The sequence below is a fragment of the Mobula birostris genome, chromosome 9, assembly GCF_030028105.1.
Source record: "Mobula birostris isolate sMobBir1 chromosome 9, sMobBir1.hap1, whole genome shotgun sequence".
Lineage (NCBI taxonomy): Eukaryota > Metazoa > Chordata > Chondrichthyes > Myliobatiformes > Myliobatidae > Mobula > Mobula birostris.
In genome coordinates, this window is record NC_092378.1 from 36,790,450 (window position 1) to 36,808,636 (window position 18,187).

Genomic DNA, 18,187 nt, shown 5'->3' on the forward strand with positions numbered 1-18,187 from the left:
TGACATTAGATCTGACCTCCTCCAGCTTACCAAATGGCTGTGGATTAAATGTATAGATTGTGTGCTCTTTCATATTGAATGTCACCTGGAAGAAGTAAGAGCACAAAGTTCTCTTAAGTGAGGGAGTTCAATATTCCCTATTGAGGGTGGCTTCATAGCAGCAAAATTGACTAAGCTGGCAGAACCACTGCCAAACTGGATCTACAGCAAGTAATGGGTAAGTCAACATCAAGGAAAAACCCACATAATGTCATCCAACCAGTTTACTGTTTGGGATGCATCTGTTTATGACAGCATTGGCTTTTGAGTTTGGCAGTCTATCTAGTTCAAAAATGTTTCACCCTTGAATATTTGTACTTTCACTCTTTTTTTAACCTATCCAATGTTTCACACTCATGCTAAGGTAGTATTTATAGCAACGACATTCCTTGGTAAACAGCAAGTATTAATATCATTGAAAAATTAAACAATAATCTTGAAGTTTTGGAAATCTGAAATAATGCTGTAGACAGTAAGCAAGTCAGGCGTATCTCTGAAGAGAGAAGTTGTTACCATTTCAGGGGAAAAATAATGTTCCATTAGAACAGATGATGAGAAATTTCTCTAGCCAGAGGGTAGTGAATCTTTGGAATTCATTAGTCACAAATGAATGTAGAGGCCAAGTCTTTTTTAATTTTTCAATTAACAGGTATATTTAAAGCGGAGGTTGTTAGATTCTTGATTAGTATGGGCATCAGAGGTTATGGTGAAAAGGCAGGAGTATGGCGTTGAGGGGGAAAACAAATCAGACATAATCAAATGGCTAAGCAGATTCATGGGACGGAGTGGCCTAATTCTGCTCTTATGTCTTGTTTTATGGTCAATGACCTTTCGGCAATATTTCAAATGCTGTCTGACATGCTGATTTTCTCCGGCACTTTCAGTTTTTAATTTTGGAAAAGCAATTTAAAAAATAAGTACATGATGAAGAAACAAGGGGTTAGAATCTCCCCGGCCCCCATCATCTTATTTTTACTATGGTTCAGTCCCTTCCTACCTACATCTGTGATACTTCACAAGCTCTTGATCTTTTCAAGGATTCAGGTTCCCTGGCCCCCATCTTATTTTTACTGTGGATCACTCAAAGCTCTCTGTTTCTTTCTGGACACTAGACCCAACCAGTTCCCACTCTCCTCCGCCTAGCGGAACTTGTCCTCACTCCAAATAATTTGTCCTTTAGCTCCTCTCAGACAAAAGTGGGCACTTGCATGGGTCCCAGCTATGCCTGCCTGTTTGTCGACTACGTGGTACAGTCTGTGTTCCAAGCCTACACTGGTGACCTTCCGGCACTTTTCCTACGTTGCATCGACTCTGATAGTCTGCTTCCTGCACCTGTGCTGAACTCGTTGATTTCATCCACTTTGCCTCCAACTTCCACCCTGCCCTCAAATTCACCTGGTCTATTTCTGGCACTTCCCTTTCTCGATCACACTGTCTCTATTTCTGGAGACAGCTTATTCACCAGTCTAATATAAACCAATGTACTCTCACAGCCACTTGGACTATATCTTGTCCACCCTGCTATATGTAAAAACGCCATCCCCTTCTGTCAATTCCTCCATCTCCGCTGCATCTGCTTTCAGGATGAGGCTTTTCATTCTAGAACGAAGGAGATATCTCCCTCTTTCAAAGAAAGGGGCTTCCCTTCCTCCACCATCAGCAGTGCCCTCAACTGCATCTCTTCCATTTCACACACATCCGCTCTTATCCCATCCTTCCCCCGTCCTACCAGGAACAGGGTTCCTCTTGTCCTCATCTACCATCCCATTAGCCTCCGTGTGCAACACATAATTCTCCGAAACTTCCGCCACCTCCAGCGGGATCCCACCACCAAACACATCTTTCCCTCCCCCCACCACTTTCTGCTTTCCGCATGGATCACTCCCTACGTGACTCCCTTGTCCATTTGTCCCTCCCCACTGAACTCCCTCCTGGCACTTATCCTTGCAAGTGGAACAAGTGCTACACCTCCTCCCTCACTATGATTCAGGGCCCCAAATAGTCCTTCCAGGTGAGGTGACACTTCACCTGTGAATCTGTTGTGCTCATATACTGTGTTCGGTGCTCCCGGTGTAGCCTCCTGTATGTCGGTGGGAGATGACGTGGATTGGGAGACCGCTTTGCCGAGAACCTACGGTTCGTCTGCCAGAACAAGTGGGATCTCCCAGTGGCCGCCCATTTTAATTCCACTTTCCATTTCCATTCTAATATGCCCGCCCATGGCCTCCTCCACTGTCGTGATAAAGCCACAGTTAGGTTGGAGAAACAACACCTTGTATTGTGTTTGGGTAGCCTCCAACCTGATGGCATGAACATCAATTTCTCAAACTTCCAGTAATGCTTCCCTCCACCCCTTCACCGTTTCACATCTCCTTTTCCCCCTCTTATGTTATCTCCTTACCTGCCCATCACCTCCCTCTGGTGCTTCCCCCCCCCGCCCTTTTTTTCTCCTTTCTTCCATGGCCTTCTGTCTCTTTCACTAATCAACTTCCTAGCTCTTTGCTTCATTCCTCCCCCTCCAAGTTTCATCTATCGCCTGGTGTTTCTCTGTCCCCTCCCCCCATCTTTGGAATCTTCTACTCAGCTTTTTTCCTCCAGGCCTGCTGAAGGGTTTTGGCTCGAAACATCAACTGTGCTTTTTTCCATAGATGCTTCCTGGCCTGCTGAGTTCCTCCAGCATTTTGTGTGTGTGGCTTGGACTTGCAGCATCTGCAGATTTTCTCTTGTTTGTGATTAGAATCTCCATACTAATTTAGCATAAAGCAAGCTCATTCAATTCATTGACCCATGCCAATATTTATGCTCTATAAACATCTTCATAATTTTTTTCAACTAATCCTGATGGTCTGCTTTTGTGTCTCTTCTTTTTTGTTTGCCTAACTTACTCTTTTAAAGCTCCTAAGCTGTTCATGTCACTAAAACACCTGTCTGCTACTTTGGTCACCTTTTTGAAATAATTTTAGTTAGTTTACTAAGGTTTGTCTTGTATTGCCAGTTTGCCTTCTTGCAGACTATCACCAAGCTATAATAGTTTTTAAGATTGGCAGCTTATCTGGTCATTTTCTGGTGCTTGTCTGTCAGTAATTACCTGATTTTTAAAATGCATTTTCAAAATATATTATGTTTGAATTAGTGCCATTAAATTTACCATTTGATAACCGGATAGTTTCCCTTAAATTTTAACTTTCCATTCATTGAGATATTTTCAGTGAAGCAAACAATTTATTTCCATGCAGCATCTCTCTATATTCCCTCTTCATTGGTTCAGATATCCCATATAATTCCTACAAAGTAAGCAAGCAGCAGGAAAACAAGTTGACTTGTTTCTATTGCTGACTGCTAAGTCCAATACTTTGCAGTGGGTTGTGACTGGGAAAGTGCTCTTGGCACAAAATACCTTTTTTTTGAGCTGAGCAAGATGTGCTTCTCATCCCTTTATTGAGGTGCTTAAATATTTTGGCCAGGATGAAAATTAATATGAAACCTAACCATAAATGTATACAAATTCAGAAAGGCATGCTGCACGGTCTGAAGGTTTCCTGCTTACACCACCTTTCATCTCTTTTGGAGTTTGAGGTTATTCACGATGAGTTGCTGTTATGACCTTCTGACAACACCTTGGTTAGATTAGTTTATGGAAAAAACAACAAAAATGTAATATAAGTAGGAGTCTCCTATTTGATTCCTAGTGACTATTCTACCATTCATTAAGATCGTGGCTGACATTTTACCTCAATATCATTTCCAACCAGTAATTCCATATTCCCTTGCTTCCTCAATAGCCTTAAACCTGTTAATTTCAGTCTTGAATATAGCGAGTGACTGAATTTCCACAGCCTCCCAAAGATTCTCTGTCTTCTGGATGATGAGGTTTCTTCTCATTTCAGTCCCAGACAGCCAGACCCATATTTTTTTGGGCTGTAACTCCTGATTCGAGGAAACTCTAGTCGTCAGAAACATAGTAGATGCTACGGGCACCTATCCCCTCCAAGCCATACTTTAATAATTAGATTACTACTCACTCTTCGAAGCTTGGGAGCATAGGCACAGAATACTCAATCACTCCAAAGAGATCAAACTCCCCAACTTCAAAATGAATCAGGAAAACCTTTGTTAGATTCCCTGTATAAAGTATATGGGAGACCAGAACTGCTCACAATATTCCACATGTAGTCTTGCTGGGGCCATTTTGTATTTGTTTGTCTTCTGAATTCATTGATCTACTTACTATATCTTTTTTGTATATTTGCATATTTGTATTCTAGATTCACCTTTTTATTTAAACAAAATAGCGTGTTTTTTTTATTTTGAATAAAGTGAATGACATCCCATATTATGTTTCTTTGGTATATATCATAATCAACCCAATAGGTCTGTGCTAGAGCTTCTTGCAGAGAAATCCTATCAGTTTTATTTCCCCCTCTCACTTCACTGAAACCCTGCAACTTATTCTCTGTCACATCATAACATGTCCCTGTCCACTAACTTAGCCTATCTCTATTCCTCTCCGTCCATAATGCTACCCAACTTTTTGTCATCAGTAAACTTCAATATAGCCCCTCATTCACTGATGTCAGGTTGTAAGGTCTCTAGTTTTTAATATACCTTCCATTCTTTGCTAACAAGGACTTTTGAATTTTGGCTGATGACAAGTAGTATATCCATTTTGTCCATATCCACCACTTTCAAAGACTTGGTATATAGATCATTAGATCTTTGGGATTAAGCAGGTTTCAGTCCCACTAATTTCTCTAATACTTATTTTTAAATTAGTGCAAATTTATTTCAGCTCATTTAAAACCCCTTGAAGCTTTTTGTGCCTTCTATAATGATGGACTCTAAATATTTGTATAATTTCTCTATCCTTTCCATGATTACCAATATAATTTGCCCATACAATTTTTAAGAGCCAACGTTAATTTTTCCTGTTTTCTTATTTGTTCTTTGTTTTATCGTGCAACTTTTGTTTCCTTTTCTGTATCAATATCTTAGTTTTCCTTTGAATTCTGAAATCTTTTTAATCCCCAAGCTTGCTGATCATTTTGGTGGTAAGGGAAAGGAAGGAGAAAAGGGGGGGAAAAGAAAGCTAGGATATCATTCAGTTTCATTACTGTACTATGAACTGTTAATTGATAACTTATCCTAACAGTTTAAATATGTTATAAGGTAGGCACGCCTATTTGTATTTTCTGAATTCTGTAATTTGGGCAAAGGCAAGGTATTATAGGTTAACCTATGTGTTATTTCGTATTTGTTCTCACTTGATGCATATTTTCAGAGGATTTCCCAATTTTTATTTTTACCCATATGTGGTGCTGTCTTTTATTAAATTTTAGTTGTGGGTCACTTTTGGACTTCTCCCATGTGTGCATTGATTCCCCAGTTCAATGTCAACTCTCAATGTCCTGGCTTAAACCATTTATTTGAATTTTGGATGGTATCTTCTACACAGAATCACAGGCTACATCACGATAGGAGGCCTTTTACACTAAGTATCTACTCTACCCATGAAAAATCCAATTCTTACCACTTTTTGAAAATGTTTTTTTCATTTCAGGTGCTCACTTTCTTTTGAATATGATTGAATCTTCCTTCTCCATCTTATTTTTCCTGATAATGAATTCCAGTTCCTACCCACTAGCCGCATAATAGTAGTATGTAAAATATTGGCATGACATGGGTGATTAGTCCTTTCAGTGTTCACTTGCTGCACATTCCATCCAATGTTTTCAGGACAACAGAATGCTCAGAATGTATATTGGCAATTGGTATCACATTTGTTTATCTACCCTATTTGTATGGTATTTCAATGCAATATTTAAAAAAAAAGTACTTGTGAAAAGTTGTTAGGTAACCAACATGTGCTGATTTAATAAAAATCAAAGCAGAATTTTTAAGAGAAAACTTGCCTAGTTTTTGACACACATTTCTATGCTGTATTGATTTTTTTCAGCTACTTTGATAAACAGTTAAATCAGTGAGTTAGGGAAATGTAATTGATTGAAACTGGTGTGTCACCAGGCAATAATGTAGTTGCATGTTATCTTTTAATATCAAGTAAGCAAGTTTTATCTTCTTTCTTCTGTCTATCCTGGCCTACAAGGTCATTAGTAGATTAATTGGTCATTTTAAATTGTCCTGTGATTAGGCTGGTATTAAATAGGTGGGTTGCTGGGCGGCGTGGTATGTTGGGCTAGAAGGGCCTGTTCTGCACTGTATCTTTTTATTCTGTTTTTTTTATTTAATCTGTGGTATCCTGTACCATAGATTTGATCTTTTTTCTTTTTATTTGATTGTTCAAGGTGGCTTCAATCACTGATTGTAGAAAATCGTGGCAATTGAGTATTTTGAAAATGATGAGAGATTATTAAGTGTTGATGTTCAAACCTAGCTGGTGTGTCCCTGAAAGCCAACTTGCAGGTACAATATGTGGTTAGGAAGGCAAATGGCGTGTTGGCCTTTATTGCTGGAGGATCTGAGCACAGTTACTACAGTATAAGGATATGACAGGACTACATCTGGGATATTGTTAAAATTTACAAAGAATGTATATTTGTGGTAGAGGAACTGCAGCAAAGATTCACCAGAAAATATGCATTTCGCTTCTAAATGGATTAGTCCATATTTTGAAAATGTGACCCCTCCACCCCCCCCCCCCAAGTTCTAGATTTCTAAGCCAGAGGAAGCATCATTCCCATACCTGCCCAGTCATAGCGAAAATATCAGGTTTATGTACAAAGGTAGTAGTGGTATCAGAAAAAGAGAGAGATACTGGAAGTGAGACAATGGAAAAAACAATGTTTTGGGCAAAGGCCCTTCATCAGGACTGGAAAAGAAGGGGGAACGTAGCCAGAATAAAAAGTGAGGGGAGGCGTACAAGCAGGCAGGAAGTAATTGAGCCCAGGTTAGAGGGGATAGGTAGGCAGCTAGGGGTGGGGGCTAAAAGGGAACGATGTGTGATGCTTGGAAGAGGTAAAGGCCTAAAGAGGGAATCTGATGAGGAAGGACAGTAGACTGTGGAATAAAGGGAAGGAGGTGGGTAATCAGAGGGACGTGATGGGCAGGTTGTGAGCGTGGGAGAGGGGGAAGAGAAGAGGTAAAAGGACCACCATAATAAGGAAAAACAGAGGGGGGTGGTAACTGGAAATTGGAGACTAATTGTAAGTTGGGGATTACCAAGACAAATGAGGTGTTGCTCCTCCAACTTGTATCTGGCTTTATGATGGCAGTAGAGGTGGCCATGGACAACATGTCATTGTGGGATTGGGAAGTGGAATTGAAGCGGAATTGAAATGGGTGAACACCAGGAGATCCTGGCTGTTGAGGCGGATGGAGCAAGTTGCTCAATCTATGTCAGGTCTCACCAATTGTAGAGGAGCCTGCATTGGAAGCACTGCTTGCGATAATTAACACTGATGGACTCTCAAATGAAATACTGCCTCACTTGGAAGGACTGTTTAGAGCCCTGAATGGTGGTAGGGGAGGAGGTGTGGGGGCAGGTATGGCATTGTTGCAGGGATAAGTTCAGGGAGGGAGATCAGTGGGGGATGGACAAAGGAGTTATGGAGAAAGTGGTCCTTATGGGAAAGTGTGAGTGTGGGGTGGAAGATGTGATTGTTGGCGAGATCCTGTTGGGGATGGTGAAAGCTGCAGAAAATGATGTGTTGGATGTGGAGACTTATGGATGGTAGGAGAGGATGAGGGGAACCTTATCCCTAATATGTCAGGTTGGGGTGATAGGGTGATATGGGTGATGGCACGTTGATAATAGTGGAAGGAAAGCCTTGTTCTCTGAAAAAGATGACACCTCAGTTGTCCTGTAATAGAAAACCTCTTCCTGAGGATAGATCTAGTACAGTCAGAGGAACCGAGAGGAGGGAACAGCATTCTTGCAAGTGTCACTATGAAAGAAAGTTATCGTCAAGGTAATAGTGGGTATTAATGGGTTTGTAAAAGATCTTGGTAGATAATCTGTCTCTGGAGATGTCTCCCTTGGCCACTTCCACCTATCGCCTCCTAACTTCTCAGATCATTTCCTTTCATCCCCCCTCACCTGGGCTCACTTAGTTTCTGCCAACTTGTCCTCCCTTCCCTCCCCATACCTTTTTATTCCAGCTTCTGCCGCCTTCCTTCCAAACCTAATGAAGGGCCTTGACCAAAAACATCAACTGTTCATTTCCCTTCTTTAGATGCTGCCTGACCTCTATGTACTAGAGTCTAGAAGAATTAATAAAATGTACAAAATTAATGGTGGATTTATACATGTTCCATGCTAACCAGGATGCTCATTGGATCTGGTATCATTTCTACGTTCTACGAGTCTGTGGTGGCCAGTGTGATCATGTTTGCAGTTGTGTGCTGGGGCAGCAGGCTGAGGGTAGCAGACACCAACAGAATCAACAAGCTCATTCGTAAGGCCAGTGATGTTGTGGGGATGGAACTGGACTCTCTGACGGTGGTGTCTGAAAAGAGGATGCTGTCCAAGTTGTATGCCATCTTGGACAATGTCTCCCATCCACTACATAATGTATTGGGTGGACACAGGAGTACATTCAGCCAGAGACTCATTCCACCGAGATGCAACACAGAGTGTCATAGGAAGTCATTCCTGCCTGTGGCCATCAAACTTTACAACTCCTCCCTTGGAGGGTCAGACACCCTGTGCCAATAGGCTGGTCCTGGACATTTCCTGGCATAATTTACATATTACTATTTAATTATTTATGGTTTTATTACTAGTTAATTATTTATGGTGCAACTGTAATGAAAACCAATTTCCTCGGAATCAATAAAGTATGACTATGACTATTTGCCAGCAATTGGCCCATGATCTTCTAAGCCTTTCCAATCCACATACTTGTCCAATTGTCTTAAATGTTGTTATTGTACCTGCCTCAACCTCTTCCTCTGGCAGCTGATTCCACATGGACACTACCTTGTGTGTATTTAAAAAAAAAAAGTGCCCATCAAATTCCTCTTAACTCTTCCCCCCTCACAAAAAATATATGCTCTCTAAGTTTTAGAGCGCTTGAGCTGGAAGAAATGGAGATGAAGTTTTCTTGGATGAGAGTACAGAGCTAGAAATCATATTCTCAAAATAATGAGTAGATCATTTGGTACTGAAATGAGAAGAAATTTCTTCAGTCAGCGAATGATGAATCTTTGGAATTTTTATTGATTGGATCCATAACTGAAATTGGAGTATTTTTAGTTCTAGATGAATCAAGGGAAAAGGACAGGAAATGATGCTCTTGTTGAATAGTGAAAAAGGCTTAAAGATGACCCAATTGTCAAGTTGTGCTCCCATTTCTTATGTTTTTTTCCTGTTAACTTAGTCTAATCACTAATTCCATACTACTGATCTGGTTTATATTCTATAAACCAGCTCTTTCTAATGTGTTTTACCTCTTTCCTTGACACGCAAGCCAATGAGGAACTTTGTTGGAAGGTATGTTCTCTCCATTCTGTGGTTTTTCTCTATTTGAATCTCTTGGTGTTTAAATCCAAGAGATATTATGTCCAGTGTATGAAGTACAGGACTAATCCTTTCAATTTATCTAAATGTGGCTGCATTTTTATTAAGAAAAATTGTTGCTTATAACACTTATGACAGTGATGCGATCTGTTTGGGGCAATGTCCTAGTGAGATTGCAGCTAAATAAATGGAGCAGTAAGTTATTAGAGAACCATATAATTTTTGAAGAGTATATTTTGAAGTGTGAGTGTGAAGATGTAAAACTTGCAGTGGTGTATTATAATTGACAGTGTTGAGTTCCAGCGATACTTAGTTTAATAAGTTGAAGAAGCTGTGTAGGCTTTTTAATCTGGGGATTGTCAAAGAGTTATGGAATTGACAGCCCAGGAACAGCCCCTCATTCAACTGCATCAATGCTAATCATCTTGCTTATCTAACTAACCCACTTGTCCGCATTAGATTATTCTGTGCTGTGCCCATTCAAGTGCCTTTCTAAACGTTACTTAAATTTAATGGTTGCAGCCTGTCTCCTCTACCAGTGAATTTCAGTTATCAATCACTCTGTTTTATAAAGAAAATGTTCCCCTCAAATCTCTTTAAAAACTCCTTTGTCTCACCTCATACCTATGTTCTCTTGTTTTTGATACCTCATTCGAAAAAGATTAAGGCTATTTAAGGCTCTTATAATTTTGAGTAACCTCTATCTAGTCACGTCTAAACCTCCTTCACTCTAGAGAAAACAAGCCTAGCCGATCAAATCTCTTCTCAATGTTGGGCAACCTCCAATCCAGACAATAATGCAATAAATTTCCTCAATACTGTCTCTAGTAGAATTTCTTCCTTTCTATAGTGTGGCAATCCAAACGGTACACTATTGACACTTGGAAGTATGCTACTCCCTTCTACCAGTTCGTCTGTATCTACCTCATCTGTTCTCACAATGAGAATTTTCCAGAAAAATTGTCTACCGTCAATCCTGTCTTGTGAAGTTGCCATTTCCTGTTCCAACACTATTCCCAGGTTCTTCTCCCAGGTCAGGTGTCGCGAACCTATGGCACACGTGCCCAATCTAAAATGCAAAAATTTTATTGGTATGTGCCATGCAGTGCTGCCCCTCAATTCTTTAAACCCCCCACCCATAAAAAGTACATAATAACTTGCTGCTAAATAAAACAGCAAATGATATTTTACAATTAGAGAGCAGTGAGATATTTTCACAGGAAAGATCTCACATCAGCTTAGTCCCGGCTGGATGGTTACAAGAATGTGACATTAGATGGTATGTTTTGAAATCCTTGTAGACCTCGTGTACACATCAATATTTGGATAGTAAATGGATACAATAACAGTACTATGTAGAAATAATAGACTTAAAAATATTAATTTTTGAACCTGTTTACTAAAATGGTTCCTTTATTTAAATCTGTCTCTATTATACTTTTAGTAATAGTAAAATAATGAATACTTATAAATAAGCAACAGGGTTCATCCTTTTTCCCCTTAAATAAAAGTCCATAAATATTGCTATTAATGCATTAATCAGTGATAATCTCTGCTGAAAATTACCACGGCAAATTAGAAGGTTATCATTAATTTGGACACATGCTGTCAGAAAGGTTCCCCACCCAAGCTGCAGGTGAATACAGATGAGAAGCATCTGCATTGCTGTGATTGAGAAAACCAAAATCTGTACCTGCGTTATGATTGAAAGTGTATATTTTGAATAGTAATAAAGGCTTTTTCCCTTCCTAAACTCAGTTTGTCCAATCTGTTTACTAAAAAGCAGGTTATTCATTAGAATATTTTAAATAATCTGTTATGCATCACACGTTTATAATTGTGGAGAATCCAATCTAGTTCTGATACTGGAAAATGTTCATTTATTTATATGTTGTTTTGTTATGGAGTTAATATTAAACTAATGCAGTTTAATTTGATTTGCATCTGAAATTATTAAAATGTAGCTAGTTACCACTTCATGACCAGGTTCTGTTTTGGTGTATAGTTTGTAAAGACTAAATGGTTGGAAAATTCAGTGGAGGCATATATAGACTTATTTATTATAGTCACTTCAAGATAATGCCAGTGAATGAACATTATTCAATTGAGCTTCCAGTTCCAATGAAATGCTTGGATATTGCATAGTACCAGGTTTTGATTCCCAGCTTGTTTTTTTAAAGGAAAAAAATGCACCCAGCAATTTCAGAGCTGTAAATTATTACAAACATTTCAAAACATACAAAAGTGGCAATACGGGAAAAACAAGAGTTGGTCTCTGATAGTATTGAAGGTAGGTGTGGCTGAATCATGAAAAGGGTGGTGATAAAAAAACATACACACTGGGAATCAAAGCTTAAAAGGGAAGAGACTTGAATGATGTAGTGTCTTTCATGGCTTCAGGTTGTACCAAATGATTTGACAAACAGAAATACTTTTTCCAAAGTTAAGTCAGTGTCATAATGTACAAAACATAGTAGTTAATTTACCGGCAGCAAACTTCTAGCACATTAATGTGATTCTGATCATTCTATTTTTGTTAAGGACTAATTATTGGGCTAGTCTGGCTGATGACAATAACTACCTTTCTATTCAGAAAGGTGTTACAGGATATTTTATGTCCATTTATGAAAGAGACAGGGTTTCAGTTTAGCATCTCTTGTAAAAGGTGGTTTCTGTCAGAGGAGCTCAAAGTTAAATTCAAATGTTCAAAGTAAATTTATTATCAAAGTGCATATGCCACCATTTACAATGCTGAGATTCATTTTCTTGCAGGCATTCATAGTAAATACAAAGAAACAAAAAAAAAGCAAAATAATAAATAAGCAACAGATATCAACAATGTGAGATAAAGAGACTTTGAAAGGTGAGATCATAGGTTGTGGGAAGAGTTTAGTAATTTGGGCAAGTGAAGTATCCCCTCTGGTTCAGGAACCTGATGGTTGAGGGGTAATAACTGTTCCTGAACCTGGTGGTGTGGGTCCTGAGGCTGCTGTACCTCCTTCCTGATGGTCTATGATGGTGGGGGTCTCTGATAATGGATACTGCTTTACTACGATTGTACTCCGTGTAAATGTGCTCAGTGGTGGGGGAGTGCTTTACCCATGATGGATTGGGCTGTATCCACTACTTTTTTGTAGGCTTTTCCATCCAAGAACATTGGTGTTTCCATACCAGGTCATGATGCAGCCAATCAGTATACTTGCTACCTCACATATGTCCAAGTTTGTCAAGGTTTTAAATGACATGCCAAGTTTACACAAATTTCAAAGGAAGTAGAGGCACTGCAGTGCTTTCTTTATAATGACACTTGTATGCTGGACCCAGGATAGAACTCTGAAATGATAACATTATTTAGTTCTGGATTACCTCGACCTCTGATGCCCTGATGAGGACTGGCTCATAGACCTCTGGTTTCCTCCTTCTGAAGTCAATAATCAGCTCCTTGGTCTTGCTGACATTGAGTGAGAGGTTATTATAATGATGGCACTCAGCCAGATTTTCAATCTGTCTCCAATATGCTGGTTCGTGATCACCTTTGATTTGGCCAATGACAGCGGTGTTGTTAGTAAACTTAAATATGGCATTGAAGCTGTGCTTAGCCTCACAATCATAAGTATAAAGCTTGTAGAGTAGGGGGCTAGGCACGCAGCCTTGCAGTGCTCCTGTGCTGATGGTGATTGTGGAGATGTTGCCAATCCGAAATGTCTGGGGTCTGCGATTGAGGAAATCAAGGGCTTAATGCATAAGAAAGTATTGAAGCCTTAGACTTTGATCTTATTGATTAGTTTTGAGGGGATGTTAGTTCTGAATGCTGAGCTATAGTCAATGATGAGCATCTTGATGTTTGCATCTTCACTGTCCAGATGTTCCAGGATTGAGTGAAGAGCCAATGAAATGGCATCTGCTGTTGACCTGTTGTGACAGAAAGCATATTGGAGTGGATCCAAGTCACTCCTTAGGCATAAGTTGATATGTTTCATCACTCACCTCTCAAAGCACCTCATCACAGTGGATATAAGTGCTAGTGAATGATAGCCATTGAGGTAGGATGCCACAATCTTCTTAGGCACCAGTAAAATGGAAGTCTGATTGAAGCAAGTGGGTACTTCAGACTGTGAAGTGGAAGTTTAATGGTATCAGTGAACACTCCAACCAGTCGATCAGCTCAAATCTTTAGTACTTAGCTGGGTACTCTGTCTGGGCTGGGTGCTCTCCGTGGGTTCACCCTCCTGAAGGATGCTCACACAGCCCCAGAGACTGAAATCACAGGGGTATTATCGGCTATGGGAATTCGAGAAGATGCCTCCACATTTCAATGGTGAAAGTAAACTTAAAAGGCATTGAGCCCATCTGGAAGCAAAACCTTGTTGTCCCCTATGTTGCTTGGTGCCCTGCCACATCTATTCAGTATCCTTCAGTGATTCAGGTTTGGTCTGGAATTGCCAGTTTGTATGTGAAATGGATTTCCGGATGTTGTATTTTACCTCTTGTATTTTACTTGGTTGCCAGACCTTAATACCACTGAGCCAGACTGCAGCAGATTGTAGGAGATCTCTTGGTTCATCCAGGGCTTCTGGTTGTGGAAGACTGAATGATTTTGTTGGAGTACAGCTGTCTATGACTGTTTATAATGTCTGTGACAGCCATGGTGTTGTCATTCACATCTTCTGAGTCCTTGAACAAAGTCCAGTCCACTGACTTGAAGCAATTCTGTAACCACTCCTCTGCCTCCTGCAACCACCTCTTTGTTGTTCTTATCTCTGGAGTCTTGCTCTTTAGCCTCCGCTTGTATGCAGGTAGAAAGAAGACACACAAATGGTCAGATTTCTCGAAATGTGGTCTAGGGATAAAACAGGCATTCCTAATTAGAGTAGCTTGTGTTGCAGGTGATATGTTAATGATAACTGGACACAGGGATTTCTTCAAACAAGCCCAATTGAAGTCCCTGACAATGATTTGAAGGGTATTGGGGTAGGCCGTTTCTTGTCTGCTAATCGCTGCACTCGAAGATATTGAGTGCCTGCTTAACGTCAGCTTTTGGTAGTACTACTACGTCGACTCAGGCCTAGGGGGCTGGCGTCGGGCACGATGATGGACTCTCCACTTCTCCCTCTCCCTCTCCCTCATCAGTGTGTTCAGTTCATCTACATTAGCCACGCTGCTGTCCTCTAGGAGCATGTTGACCATAGTCTTGGGAGGGCGCCCAGTGTTCATCCTACCGTGCTTGGGCTCCCATATGATGACTAGGCTGGCAGGTAGCTTGGGGTGGCGTAGACAGTGCCCTGCTAGTTGCAGTCTTCTCACCTCGATTTTAGTGGTGAGCATCGGTAGGTTGTTATAGAGCTCGACGCTCGTCATGTGCTGTTGCCAACTCACGTCAAGAGCCATCCAGAGCATTCGTGTATAGCAACTATATAGGGACTTTCGCATCGTCCTGGTGAGTGTTCACGTCTCGCATCAGTATGTGAGAATGGACTCTATATGGCTTTTGGTGGTATGTAAATTGTGGTCAGGACTCCTAGGCCTGAGTTGATGTAGTAAGTAAGTATCATGGAGGATGGAAGGTGGTAAAGTGTTTAACGGAAAGACGATCTATAGTTCATTTACATTGTGTGGAGTTTCAATAGGAAAGCAGTAATTATGAAAGAAAAATAAAATGGCAGTAAACTGCGATCTTAAGGTCATGCTTGCTCACTTAATAGAAGTGGTAAATACTTCTTTTAAGCAATTATCCAAATTATCCAGTTTTCCCACTTTACAGGAATTGGCATGTTGAGTAGCATATACCATGAATTAACTTAAATTAGACATGAGCAAATGAGTATTTCACCTGAAAGGGATTCTTGACAGTAGAAAAGAAGCTAAAGAGGTATTACATGAGAGGTTGCTATGAGATAAACTTAGGCCGTGATGTAAAATGAATCAGAGTGCTGCAGAGAGAAACCATATTAAGTACTGGCATTGCCAGGGAAATGTCAGTGATGACTTGGGATCATTCACTAAATAGCATCATAGAGTCATTCAGCACAAAATGCTGGTTAGCCTGGTTTATCCTTGCTGATTGAGATGAATATTATGCTAATCCCATTTTCATACATTTGGCCCATATTCTGTTCCTTTCCTGTCCATGTACTTTTTTAAATGCTGCAGTAACATGTTTCTACCATTATCCTCAAGCCACTTGCTTCATTAAACCACCACTCTCTGTATGGAAAAAAGTATGCCCCTTCAATGTGTCTCTTTCAACTTCGAACCCATGTCCTTCAGTTTTAGACTTTGAGGTCCTCTGTTGGTCGGAGTCGACCATGGATGTTGCATCCCAGCTGTCAATGTGATATGCAAGCCAGGGCAGTACGATATGGAGAACAAACTGTTACCCATGTAGCAGGCTTCCCCTCTCCATGCAGCTGATGAATCCAAAGGAAAGGAAGAGACCAATACAATTTTCCACCAGTGGCCTTGCAGGAGTTGCCAGTCAGTGTTGTACTCAATGTAGGACTGCCTTTAGGGAATTTAGCTCCAAATATGTCCTCAGGGATTACTTCTGAAGCCTTCCCCATGAGTGGGTATAGCCGCAAGGCAACGGAGATTTGAGATTGAGATTTTCTTCTCCTAGATGAGCTGCCAACCACGGCCAATGAGCCCTATCTGCCCGAAGTAACTGGTTTAGGGTGCCATTAACTTGCTTTTGCCCTTTCTCTTGTAGTAGAAACAGTTCCGCTGGAGATGAAGGCCAGGAGCTGCACATGGTTGTCAGAGGATATTTGAGACTCATGCCACTGGGATCATTTAATAGGTAGTGGGAGTTTATCCCCACTACCACCCCAAGCTATAACAACCTTCTTTACCATGAGAAAAGTTCTGTGAATTTCTCTCCTGTCTATGTCCCTCACCATTTTATAGATCTCTGCAGGGCAGTCCTCAACCTCCTGTGCTACAGTGAGAACAATCTGTTGGATTCTGAAGTTTTAATCCAAGGTTTTTTCAGGTGTCAGGAAAGAGGCAATAAACTTGTTGATTCACAATTATTCTATTAAGTGTCGATAGAACAATTGAAAAAATATTGAAACTGATAGTAACAGAAGCAGAAGATAGTAGCAGAAGGCAGACCAGAGGTTAAGGTGGCACTGCCAAAAATTCCATTCAAATTCATAGATAAGAGTCAGCCAATTAGAAAGCCTTTGTTCAGGTAATGCAGCTGGTATGATTTCCAAAATCATACCAGTGTAACCACTTGGGAACACTCTGAACAAGTGCATATACATACTGTGGCCACTAGGAAACACTAAACAGTTACTTGCATGTAACAACTACTTAAAATACAAGCAGATAGTTAATTGTTAAGCTGCAAAAAACAATTAAACAGTCTAAAAATAATTAAGAATTAAACAGTTGTATCTAATAATCATCCCTTTGATTCTAAGTTGCACATTTAGAATCATAACATCCGAAAATTAAGAGGCAGGAAAAACTTGTGGCATCTATGTTATCTATAAAATAATCAAAAACTACCTAAGTCAGGAAATATTGAAGGATATATTCTTCAAAGTGTTCATAGCATTATGTCATTGTTAGGCCGATTAGTAAGCACACTTATGTGAGTTTAAACTATTGTAATATTGATCACTTTTAAACAATTAAAAAATAGAAATTATGATGAGGGGTATTAGTATGGATAACATTACTCGCACTATTGAGTAATCCCAGCTTCTGAGACTTAAATGAATCTGGTCAAAGAAATTCCATCAGATTGATGTATTTAAACTGCTTATTTACCGATATGATCAGGCAAATTAGTTATGTCTTCAGACTCATCAGGTAGGTGAGTACAATTCTCCTTGCCTGTAACTGCACATATTCCCCTCTTAACTGCTGAGAGAAGATCTAATGCCTTATGATTCTGAAGAACCATCTTACACATGGGAACCATTTCTGTTGTTACTTTTCCAAGGTATCAGCAGTGTCATTGCTTACCCTTTTTAAGGCTGCAGTAACATTTTTAATCTCTGGTATACTCCTTGCAACACCATAAAATAGGAATAAAGTTGATGCAAAATGATGTTGTTCTGAAATGCCTTGTTTTACTTCTTGGCTGGAGAGGTAATGTTGAGGGTTAAAGGTTGTGCATGTGTGTGATGTGTCTGTCTGCTTGCTTGCCTGCCTGCCTCATGGCAGGGAAAACATACCATAAATTACCAGACCCTAACCAATTATATGGAAGAGAGTTGTAGGCTCCAGGCTCCATTTCTGCACATAAAGTGCATATTGTTCCATGAACTTAGACCATTTCTTCTTACTTGACAAGAGCTTTGTTGAATTGTAATATTTTTCTGATGGATATCACCAATGAAAATTCCGGTCATTACATTTAGGACAATGTAAAGTGTAATTTTATGAACTATTGAACTATGCCCTACTGGAACAGTACCTTCTGGACACAAGCAGAAGTTGCTTTTATAGTGAGCACATGAAATTATTTAATAGCTTTGTCATTAACGTAGGAATAGAGTCAGATATGATATGATTTCCTAAATCATGCTGATTATATTTACACAATTGATCCAGTTTATGATGGTATGTGGGGGGCATGATCATTGTAGATTTATTTTTCCCTTGAGGATAGTGAATCAAGCATAATGTCAACATTGCCATTGCTGGAATGTTTAATGAAGA

The 18,187-nt window shown here is 39.9% G+C and overlaps 1 protein-coding gene across 1 annotated transcript in view; it reads left to right on the forward strand.

Moving 5' to 3' along the window:
- phf21b (PHD finger protein 21B) overlaps window positions 1-18,187 on the forward strand; it is a 167,607-nt gene that overhangs the window by 121,612 nt on the left and 27,808 nt on the right. The window contains 2 exon segments of the mRNA XM_072267830.1: window positions 14,401-14,423; window positions 14,426-14,485. Coding sequence (XP_072123931.1) covers window positions 14,401-14,423; window positions 14,426-14,485 — 83 coding nt within the window.